The 12,826-nt window shown below is 33.6% G+C and overlaps 1 protein-coding gene across 5 annotated transcripts in view; it reads right to left on the bottom strand.

The window, feature by feature from the left end:
• Positions 1-12,826, bottom strand: part of LOC122535432 (nucleolysin TIAR) — a 103,168-nt gene that overhangs the window by 61,817 nt on the left and 28,525 nt on the right. For all 5 annotated transcript variants that reach the window (XR_006308168.1, XM_043666965.1, XM_043666966.1 and 2 more), the window contains exon 4: positions 12,652-12,754. Coding sequence is in view for 4 of the 5 variants with exons in the window: in XM_043666965.1 (XP_043522900.1) it covers positions 12,652-12,730 (79 nt within the window). In the remaining variant the exon portion in view is untranslated. The remainder of the gene's footprint in view (positions 1-12,651; positions 12,755-12,826) is intronic.

The raw sequence follows: 12,826 nt of genomic DNA on the forward strand, positions 1-12,826 counted from the left end.
AGGATAAGTAGCATTATACACATTTGATGTAATTATGTATTATATGAATATGTAACGTTAATCTAAATTAAATATTTAAATATTTAAATACATATTAAATAAATTTAATATATTAAAATATATTAAAATATATTTACACATTTGTTCAATACATTATACGATTGCATGAAATGTTTAACATAATCATAAATTAATAATTTGAGTTTTATATGTTGGGAACGTACAATATTATAATTCAGTTTCATTTATACCGTTTAACACATTTGCCTCGTTACTGATGAATAATAATTCGTGTTTTTCCATTTACGTTCGAAATATTGCTTTCTTCGTTTTTGAATTACACGTTCATTAATTAATAATTACACACACAGATGGCAATTATTGCATCATATGAGAAGATGTAATTATTACATTATTGCTGTGTATAATTTGAACGAAGTAAATATAAAATATATACAAGATAAACATATAAATACATGTAAAATGTAATGTAAAAATTTCTGAATTCAAATAGCGATCCTCAGCCTGAAATATTAAAAATTTCTTAAAGCATTTATTGTGAAACTAAACTTTAAAAATTTTTTATTTAATTCCGAATTTCAAAAAGGAAATCGTGATTAAACGATTGAAAAAGAAATACAAATACGAATGTTGAAAAAGTTTCACGGAGAGAAAAGTGGCATTTAATTTTTAATTACAATTCTTATTAATATTCGTGTTATTTTACACACGAATTACTTGCAATTTCAATCTCGTTTCTTTGACTGTGCCTTTATGCCAAATTCGTGTAACACAATTATTTCCACTTTATCTGGTGCTCCTTTTATTTCTATAGTCTGAAACTACATCCTGTTGTTGGATCAATCTTTACTGGAAAACTATGCGAAACAAAAGAATTACACACTATATATAAAAAATAAATATAGCAAATATCCAGTTTCACTCGTTCAACTCGTAAAATTCTACTTAATTTTGAGTGACTTTAACATGCGGATAAACTATTATACACTGTCACGTCAGAGTAAAATGCTGATATACTACTGTTCCAAAGAATTCGATATAAACATGATATAAAGAAATAGAAAGACTAAGTGTAACGTAGAATGATATCAATTGATTTTAAAAATTATTACTACAAAAAGATCAATTAATCAAGAAGAACCAAGAGAAATTGAATACGATTAAAAATTGACCTCGTATCTAATAGAATTCATGAGTTGCACAAAGTGAAACATTTCAGCGCTTAAAAGTTTAATAAGACGAATGTCAAAATTCATTTTATTCTGACATGACACTTGAAAGATAAAATAATCGAAATGACTGCTCACTGGTGAGGGACAAAATGACACACTTTGCAATGCAAATAGTCCGTCCTTTCAAAAAATTCGGGAAACTTTCAAATTTCTATTTCAATTTTGGCTTTTGTCTTTTTTTATAAAACACAAATACAAAAGAAAAGAAGCAATAATAAATGCTAGGTCTCGTTGTTTCTCAATGTGGAAGAACGTATGCATCCGGGAACAAGACAGAGAAAAGAAAAACAAGACAAAAGTGTAGCGGAAACAATAGCGAAAATTGGGAAAAGCCGCTAAACTGGAAGTTCACCGCAACTTCGTTCGAAGGGACAAATGCGCGGATAGAAGAGAAATCAGGGGATGAAGTATCGGTTGGAAAGGAAGCGATGAATCCCCCGTTGTCTCTTGAACGATCGTATGTACGTATGTACGTACATACGTACGTAGGAGCCGGTGGCACGCATCCGATATTGGGTCGCATTCAAGCAGAAGACGACAGTCGGGGGCTGAAACGACGACGTATACCCCTTGTGTGCGCGAGCTCTTGCGCACTTTAGTGTCGGCAAGCATGCCGCCAATTTCCAACACGGCCCGACACTTAACCCAAGCAAACGGACTGGCCTCCGTTTGTTCAATGCCGCCACGTCGGCTTTACGTCACCCGTTGATGGACTGGTCTTCCGGCGCGTTAATGTTGCGTTAAGCCTGCGTTCGCAAATCCATTCGCCTGTGTGCAACAGCTATACGCACTATTAGCCGTATATCGGCGGGGAAAATTGGTCAGATGAATTGGCGTTAATTTCCACGTATTCGCTGCTTTACGCCACCATTCCCCGCGTTTTATAGAGACGTTCGTGCGCGGTGCACCAAGAGGAACAGCTCGAAAATACGAGAATAGAACGATGAAAGTCTCCTTCGTATCATTTCTCGAATATATTTATTTATATGATGTATACACAGAGCATACGAGCGTGAGTGTTCCATTTTCACAGATAGAAGAGAAATTGTATTACGTCTGAAGGGGTGTGAAAGTGGCTGAAAAGGTCTAGCTCGTCACGATTAGTCTAGAATTGTCAAAGTGTAAGTTTATAACTTTTGTTAGCAATTTCATAGATGTGAAACAGCATATTTTTTTTTTTTTTTTTTTGGAGATTTAAATGACTTTTCGTAAGGTGTACAAATGAAATTCTTCTATTTTTTCGATATAATGATTTGATATCTCATGGTGGAAATTTTATGTTTTAATCGTAGGTAGTTCTAATGTTAAAGCTTGTTAATATAATTGTGTCGTGAAGCTTCTTTAAGGCTTGATTCTGGAGAAAATTGAGTTATATATTATAACATTTATATATATATATGTATATATATAATATATTGCCTGTATTTTATAAATTTCCAAATTTAGTTTCCTGAGAAGCGAAACGTTCTGCAAAAAAATTTCGTTTTATTTCGTCGAATTATTTTAACGCTTGGAATATTTAAGTGTCAATTATTATCTCTTGCCAAATTCAAGCCTTCTTCATACATTTTAATCTTTTTCCAAAAACGCTTCCCTCTAAGGGAAGACTTTCTTCTTATAAAGTTACAAAAATTTTGTCTGGTCATTTTCGACCGTCATCATAATTTTTGATACACCCTGTACGTCTTCATACTTGGTTAAGTAACTGGCCACGCGATCTGTTGAAGAAACGTGGTGAAGTGGAAGAAAGACAGGTTAATTATGTGTTGTTATTTACGATCTATAAAGGCGAAATTCATTGGTTCTTTCCCCTTCGTTTACGACACTTGTTCTTCCTCTTCTCTTTCCACTTTCTCCCACTCGTATTTTATCCCTCTTGTTCGTTCGTGCGCAATTCTCTAGGCGTTTGTAAATTAGATCTCTTTCTTTCTTTCTTTCATTTAAGAATTAAATAAGATTTCAGCAACTTGAAGTTTTACGGATTTCTGTGCATGTTTATATTTTTGGCAACATGTATTGAATATCATAGACAGTACTATAGTTTGGACATTTTATATGTTCTATGCAATTTTATTTTTTTACGCTACAACTACCGAGAATGACCATTTATAGTGTTTGTTAAAAACTTTATAGATGTAAATCACTGTACTTTTAGAAATTTAAATGATTTTTCGTAAATGTATAAATAAAAGTTATCCCATTCTACTTTTTTTTTTAATGTCTTTGATGGAAATTTCATATTTTAATATTGGCAGCTCCAGCATCAAAATTTCTCACTTATTGCTAGTTCTCATTGGTAATTAGCTTGGATTCTTTTAAAAAATATAGCAGGTCAAGTCATTCTTTTATATTTTTCGAGATTGTCAACTTAAATAGCAATTAAAGAGAACTGTATTTATGTTAAAGTATAATAAGATAAGGTATAAAGTGTGCAAGAGCTCGTGGAAATTATCTTATGATGGACAAGTGAAATGAATAATAATCGATAAATTGGTAATGAATCATGGTAAATAAACTTACCAACGATAATTTATTTCGGAGATTATATATATTTGCTTCTTGTTTAAACATTAACAATCAAATGAATGAACATTTACAAACATGTAATAAATAGATTATTGATTATTAGTGACCTCATAAATTCCAAAAACCAATAATTAGCAAAGTAAAATAAAAATATACAGAATGGATATGTAATATTCATAAAATAAAAATTTACAAAATGTTCAGAATAAAATAGATACGTGTTAAAACGTTATATTCAGATGGCGAAACAAATCTCCGTTTAAACTCTATATCTTTACTTTATGATAATAATAATAGTAATAATAAATTCATTTGCAATTGATCATTAAATATCGATATACGTGTATTGTACATAATTCATTACATTTTAACAATGGATATGGAAACCTTCATTGTTTCCTTGTATTACGATATTACTTACTCGTAATGCTATATCATTCGATAATACAGTTGATACAATTATACTAAGTTAATCGTGTTTAATGTGGTTGGTGGTATCACATATTTTGCACATAGTTCGTCGCTGTATCGATTTGTCAAATGTATTTAATTTTCTAATTTAGGATCATTTCCGTTTCCGAATATTACCGTGCTACGTAATTGCTTTTTGTCATTATATGCTGTTAAAATTATACGAGTAATTATAACCGTAATAGAATTGTTTTGTTTTTTTTTTCATTTCATACAAGCGAATAGCCTTCACCATGATGTATAGTTTTGTAGTCTACTTTTACGTAATTAAACATTCAGACTCATTATTGAAATTTATCATCGATTATTATCAAAATTTAATATAATTGCAATACATTTTTCCACACAATATTTTATACAAGTTAAATTCTTTTATTTCTTGTAATTGGAATATAAACGCTTTGTTTCAATTTAGCTAATTGTTAAATTATGTAAATTTCAAATAAAAATAAAGATGTTTCGTAAGAATGATTAAGACGATAGGCGATTAAAATGTTTTCATATATCAGCAGATAAATTTTATTTTTCATAAATTGAAAATAAGTTCTTCTTTAATTCAGGCAATTGTAATTGACAAGTTATTTAACATATTATATTAGTTACATAGATACAGAGTTCCGCATTTTAGTGTGCAAATTCTGCAGATAAAAATAAGATTAAAATATGCATTATGATAGGTTGTGAAACAAAAATATGAAACTCACGTATGCATTTCTCTTTTCAATATACAGTTGGTATTGAAGTGCTGTTGAATTTACTGTGGACCAAATTTCATGTCGATTTTCTTTATACGCATTTCTGATACATCAATTCAATTCGTGTAGACATTTCTGTGTTGTTAAATTCTGCTTTCAAAGTCTTCGACAAGTAAAGATCTAGAGATGTAATATCATGAACATTATATATTTTTAATATTACTATTATATTTTGTTATTCTTTAATATAATCTTTAATATAAATTAAGAAAAAGATTGACATACATATATTTTTTTCTACAAGACCTTTAGTTTTACTTTTACTCATTTTACTCATTTTACAGTTTACCATCAAACTATAGAACACCAAAATATAGAACAGAACCTCTGTATTTAACATAATATATTGTTACATCATTCTAAGTGTATCTATTGCCTCGTACATTTGAACACGATCGTAGCCAATTTATAATGACATTCAATTAAAGCAATATCTAACATTATTACAATCGGTATTAGAATAATCTTAAGCTCGCTGACTCCCGAATTTAGATCAAAGTTACAAAATGGCGAGGAAAACAAAGAAAGCACATTTAGACTCAATACCCAATTATTTTCTGAAAGGAGAAGCCTCGATTTCTTTCTCTCTCTCCCATCCTCTGACTTTTATCAATACCGGCATGGCAAGTCTTTTTTCTCAGATCTTTGCGACAAGTTTCGTTCCGAAGATTAAAAGTCGGAAAACGAAGGGGCGCCGTTGATTCTTTTAAAGTGTAGCGATGCGAAATCGGCAGCAGTCATCGGTTTGGTTACCGGTTACGATTCAAGGAGTCGACAGGAGGCGATACAAAGTTTCGACATTAACCCGAGGCCGAAGTTAGTCTCTCTTTCACACGCCAGAGCAATCGTATTTTTGCCTGACCGCAAAATTATCTAATTGCCGGGGCTATAAAATATTGACCTAGTTGCTGACGAACTTCGGGAGCTCTCTCAAATTAAATGCTGCTTTGCCCCAACTGTGCTGTCGCGAACTTTTTCCTCCCACTCTCCCGCCCCCTTTTCTCCTTTTTCTTCCGCGGCGTTGCCTGTTACAAGGATTTTGCTCGACGAACGTGTCGTCTCTGTACGATACGTGCGATTGTTCGCGAAAGTATCTGAGCATTTGTAGGAATGTTCTTTTATGAGTATATCGTGTGTACATTATACAGCGTGTCCCGAATTCAAACGTTGAAATTTTGGGAGTTTACAGGGAAGAACTGAGGAAGCTTTCTGGAGGAAATTGCAAGGGAAAAAATATTCCACCTGATCTGTGATCTCACAAAATGTATTTATCATGAAAGGATCTCTATATGTAAATTGAATCTGCTATGTAAAAGATTTCGAACGATTACGTCGACTTTAATTTCCAGTTTGAACCGAAAACGACGTCTCCTTTATAAAACCAACCTACAATTTGTAGATACATCAATTTTGTTGAAACGTTCGTAAATTTAAACAAAATCTAGAGTCCAAATTACGAGTATTGTAACATCGACGAAAGTAGAGCGAAGTATCAATAAACGATCGTCGAAAGGTGAAAACGAACATTATCCCGTTATCCCGTTTCAAAATGACAGATCGGCTGATGACGATTCTCCCTTTCTCTCCAACGATTGCTCCGCGAAAGAACAAAAGTGTCTTCCTCCCTCTGAAAATCCGTGTCGCGGTATCGATTAACAAACACTCGAACGGGCCGGGACGTCACCGCTCGCCTTTGCGGAGCAATCGTTCGTGGTGAAAACCGTTTTAAGCTCTCCCGAATGACGCGGTGAAAGCTTCCTCTAACGGACCAGCCGACTGGACCTAATCGAATTCCGGCTGCGTCGGCGAAAATTCCGCGCTCGTGAAGGGCCACCGCGATATTTAATTTCCCTTTGCCGCTTTCGTATGCGCGTCAGACCATCTTACTGGCGCGCAACGGCGACACGGTCTCGCTTGCAACCTTCAGATTTCATTTCTCTTTCTTTCTAGTTTATTTTATATGTATATGTATGTATGTATGTATGTATGTATGTATGTATGTATGTATGTATTTTTCTCCCGTTTTGTTTGCTTTACTCGTGTTTCAATAGTTCTTCGATCGAAATTACCATCTGGCGGTAATTTCGCGTCTTGGAATTGTTGGCTCTAGAAATTCACGCAAACAGTAAAATAAATATGACAGTTTTCTTTCTTTTTTTCTATCAATCGACGTGATTTTATTTATATATCAAACCTCGTCCGTCATTGAGTAGGAATTTGGTTTATTTATTGTTAACAGAAGAATGTGCATTCTTTTTATTGTAGCTACGTTTTTCTTATTTATTTAATTTTTCAATACTGTATCAGCTATTATTTTTTCTATTATTCTTGATCAGTTTGACAATAGGGGGCAAATTAAGTTAAAGAAACGAGGGACGAATAAAATCATGGTCTGGCAACAACAACGTACACCAATCTATTTATTTCGTTCTCTACACAAATGTATACATCATGTATAAATTCTCAGTGTCTCGATTTTTAAATCTTTCGACAAAAACAAAAACTACGTCGCTCAAATCCAAATCCTCCTAAAGCTTAATCCTCCGTAAATTCTCAAACGTATTGAAATCACTGATAATGAAACGAAATTACGAAAACATTATCGATACGAGAATGTGTTCTCCGCGCGAGGCTTGAGAAAATTCACCACGTGTTGCAACGTTCGGTTAGATCCGAACGATTAACATATTAAGGTCGCCTGTTTAAATCGCGAAAAAAACAACGCCTCCGATGCTCCGAAGGCATGAAATCGAATCTAGCAGCTGCTGGTAAATATAAAGAGAGTGAACGTGATGTACAGTATACCGGCAATCTATTCGAGTAGACGAAAGCAAAAAGACGGCGCGATAAAGCAGCGTGAATGAGTGGTTCGCATTAATTGTAGACACGCGGGCATCTATTATAACCCGTTGCCTCTCTTTTTTTTTTGTCCCCATCGTTTCTTCGTTTTTTAATGTTTCTTCTCTTTTTAATATTTCCGCCTGTTTACGTAGGCCGTGTTACGCGCTATTATTTTTGCGCGAGCTCTCTCGTTTCGTCTCGTCATCGATCGGTATCCATCCACGTTGCATTCATCCGTTTTAAGGTTAGTCCGCGTTATCTATTCACGAGCGATCCAGACAATCAGAGATATTTGATTTATCCAGGGCTATTGTAATTTTCTTTCATTGAATTAACATTGTTACATGTACGCAATCTATCTTGTAAGTATAAAAAGGAGTGTCTTGCAAAAAATTAGATAGATTATTAATATTGTCGTTAAATTATAAATTAACTATTAGCTTGATAGTTGTATTATCGCTAAATTCAACTATAATTTTGAAATAAAAACGATACTAAAGAAAAATTAATTATGTATATTCATACGAAAGATTGTGTATTGAACAAAGCGGTCGTAATCAAACACAGAATATCTATGTTTCTTTAATTTGAGGCTACTGATGCAAATAACAGAACATTTTACATCGAATTCTGCCTTTTAATTTAATAAATGATTTTAATTCAAAGGTATACAATATAAACACTTCTTTTCTCGTCACTTTTCGATATCTTTTTACATGTCGTACTTTCAAAACGTGTAATATAACATTACGTTATATACGGTATGTAATATACGAAATTTTATCCTTTTCACAAACAAATTACCAGATTCGTCAATTACACCAATTATTAAATATACACAATTACTGCAATCTATCGGAACTAGTTGAGATATTTCCACGTTGCAACCGATAGTCGACTCACAATCAGCGAAAAAAGAAAAAAAAAAAGAGAAAAAAAAGAAAAGAAGAGTGGTTCGAGGTAATATATAGGGCAACGGGTTTAAACTTACACGTTCGTTGGCATGATCGTCATTAGCTTGATAATTAGCGGCGTTAAAGGGAAAGAGCCCCGACGAAAAGTATAAAAGCTGCAAGCCACCGGCCAGGATAGTAAGAATCCAATTGAAGTTATGAACTAAACGCATAATGAGCTTGGAGGTAGCACTCGGAGAGCCAAGTAAGTATTATTATATTATCATAAGCGGCTCTTCGTCGTCGACCCGCGGGGTCTCCCCCCAACGTCCAGCCTGGCAGCCACCTCCGACCCCTCGACTAACTAATTTCATTCCGCAAGTCTTTAATTAGTATTCGTCGCGGAGCGTCCAAACTTTTTCACTAGACGAGCTAGGGCTCTCTCTCTCTCTCTCTTGGCCGTCTCGTCGTCCTACCGGGACCGTTCACCCGTTATTTGCATAGGCCAAATTCACAGAGAACACTTTCTTGCCGGCCACCTTCCCGACGCTTAATATTCCTCGTTGGCCGGCTCCTCTAAATCTCGCATCAGGAAAAATGATTACTCGTTAATGAAATTTTCCCTTCGTCTGCCACTGTATTATATACATACGGGATGATTCACGCGACTTGCACGGCTGATATAACCTTTTAATTATGCGTCCAACGAAAAACTGTTTAATATTTTTAAAGGAGGCAAAATATTTTTGTGTGTGTCTCGAAATTTTTTTTCAAAGTCATCTTTATTTATTTTTTAAATCAAACTATACAAATCGAAAGGATATTAAATTCTAAATAAAACAAAGTATCAACCCACATTGGTCCTAAGCCTGAGAGTCAAGGAGAGATTTTACGACAATTTATTGTAGCAATTAATCTGATTAGTAGAAAACATTGATTTTATTTATTAATAGATTCTTAGGCAACGCGTAGACAGTGTTGATAATACTTTCGCGAACGAAGAAGGAAAAGTGTTGGAACGTTTTTTGATCCAGGAGAGATTAAATTAAAGTTTCCGAAAAGTTCAACAATTTTTAGGGACGTTTACCGCATTTTCTTCGCGAAACCTAACTTATTAAAGCAGCAAAATTGAAGCTTTGAAATGTCGGCCAAGGCCAATCGTAGCTAGAAGCCTGTCGTTTAATCCAAAGCATTTGAAATCTTGCTGGCAATCTTTCGAGTTCTGACAAAACCTCCGAGACTCGAGCCAGCAACTTGGCACTGGTCAAAGAATTTCTTTTATAATGTCAATGACCAATCATTTTCACACAATATGGTTAGGTTCGTACTTCTATACGGAAGTTTTATTCTCTTCCAATTTTTATTGACAATATTCCTACGAATAGATAATGCACCATATTACTATTCTCATATTTTGAAGTATTTAAATTTGTCGATCGATTCGTAGTAAAGACATGAATATTACTATAATGTTTTAAGTGAAATACGTTTGTAATAATTCTAAATTTCTAGATTTCTAAATTTTCACATTTCAATTTTACCTTCATTCTATACTGAATTCTCAAAATTACTTTCATCATCAGTTATAATACTCTGGAATACGATAATAATAAAAAGTAAAATCATTCTAATTGTCTAAAATCTAATTGGTAAATTTATAATTGAATTAAATCGTGCAAAAATCTTGTAGGTTGCTGTTTAGTTTATCATTTAAGTCAAGAGTTATCCAAAGTTCATTATAAAACAAAATTTGGCAAGCACGGTAAAAACAAAATGGATTCGATTATAAATGAAAGCTTCGAAATTTCAACGTTCTCAAATCTCAAGACATCCCTTCCTTGACAATTCTTGGATATTCTCGCTGCTTTTTTTCTTTCTCGAGCGTTCATTTCTCACTTTTTACAATGTCTCTTATCATAAGGCTCATTTGTTCATTTATCAAGCCTTGTCACCCGCCGTGAAACTGATAAATTCTAACACCAGACCAGAGTGCAAAACGTTAAAAAATCTCATTGTTATTCAGCTGAACAACAGAAAATACAAAATATTTAAAAAAATACTCGAAAAATATAAAAAAATTACAAGATAATACAAAACTATGCTCGAATACAAAAATATCCATTAATCCCATCAATCCGAATTTATTAACGGACAAATATGATCCTTATCGCGTGAAGATTGTTATGAACCGAGTTCCGTGACATTCAACCTTAATGGCGCGCTGGTTTATATGCAATTTATTATTTATCTGATTCCGTTCGCGAGAGTCGCTGGCTCAAAGCTCGTTACTCCGCAACAATAAGAACACTCGAGACAGTAAATAGTCTCAATATAATGCACGTGCTTAAATAGCGCAGTTCAATGCCGACGTGAGTGCTTTTAAATGGAACAGCCGCTCAACCAGACAATGTTATATCATATAGCTTGGTTATATCACATAGCTTAATAATTTCACGTTCTTCCGAAGGAAGGTAAAGAAAAAGGTGAACCAGTGACGCAATGTGTTCGAGCAAGATGTCATTTCGCGATACGCTAGCACAGAGTTGTACTGTAATTTTATTAAATCAAATAGTGATATTACAATCTTCAAAGGTTTATTTATTTTTATAGTTAATTTTGCACATATCTGGCAACTTTGTAGATATCAATTGACTCTATTAACTGTACTGTAACAATTATATTAATTGTATTATAAAAAGAACTGCGAGATAACAGGTGAAGTGTTAAAAAGAAAAATGCAACAAGTTGTTTTAGAATAATTTAAGACGATCAAAATGGATGAATTGTATATCTTGTATATTAAACGCTTTTACTTTTTCGTTTTATTATTATTACCGCACATTCAAATAACACATTTTTGAAAATACATTCGATATAATCTTTGTCATTCAGTTGTAAACTGACCACTGTTACAACTTTAATTGAATATAGAGAAGCTGGAAAGTCCATATCATAAACCAAGAGATATCGTAACCTACAAAAACCGAATTGAATTTCATATTAATTTCTATCAATTGCCGAACGTTCGATATGAAGTATTAAATTTCAAAAAGTTCTCAAATAATAGACCGAAATTTCCACTAAAATTTGCATAACTGAGTTTAATTGAATCGTACTAACTGGAGGCACACATTATATTTGCAAATCTCGTCCTCACGAAAATATTTGAACATTTGTGCGTTATGTGTGTATATTATAAAACGTTTTTTTACTATTACGATCATATTGGTCAAGTTTGAAACAAATCTATAAAAATATATATAGAGGATGTTTAATACGAATATATTACATTTAGAGATTGCAAAAGTATTTAAACAATTGTTTATTAACTTCTTTTCAATGACAAGGAGTGCAAAAGGCTTGCAGAAAACGATTGAAAATTAAAAGTGAATTGTAGAAATTAATCGAGATTAATTTTTTCAGTCTATTCTCGTAGTATAATTATAACACACGAAAGTCTGGAAATGGACAAAATGCACATAAATGGTTCTCTGTGCCATATTTAATATGAATTTTTAGAAACACTTGTTATTTTCAACACCTGCAGCCTCGAATATTTCATATGTGCGAATAATATAATCAATGGGCAGAACAATAAATATTTGCTGCATCTCCAATATTCAAGTGTCGTTTCCTGAAATTAACTATCTCGAGATCTCATTCCTTCTTGTTTATAATATCATCGATTTATAACTTTTGATATGAATTCGCATAAACAAGTCATCTTCCCTATATTATTTTGCCCTACGTGTCTAATCGTATTTAACATCAGTGTCAGAAATAGGTACCTATTCATCCGTGGATTCTCGATCGTGCGACTCGTTTATTGCAGCGGCAATCATGCACCATTTTCGTGTGACAATAAAGACGTGGAAAAGGGGCACGTGTGTGTGTGCACGCGTCAATACTCACCTTCGGACTTCGGCGCTGGGGGTTTGCGAGTCGCCCAATTCGTTCGAATACTCCTGCTTCCGAGCCATTGTCCATTCATGGCACCGATGGCACTTTCCGCTTCCTGGAACAATGCAAGCAAAACTGTACCTTGAAACTCGAGAGATCTTTGTGTGAATCGGTGCTCGAACTAAAG

This window comes from Frieseomelitta varia, unplaced genomic scaffold (genome assembly GCF_011392965.1).
Source record: "Frieseomelitta varia isolate USP_RPSP 00005682 unplaced genomic scaffold, Fvar_1.2 scaffold_716, whole genome shotgun sequence".
Taxonomy (NCBI): domain Eukaryota; kingdom Metazoa; phylum Arthropoda; class Insecta; order Hymenoptera; family Apidae; genus Frieseomelitta; species Frieseomelitta varia.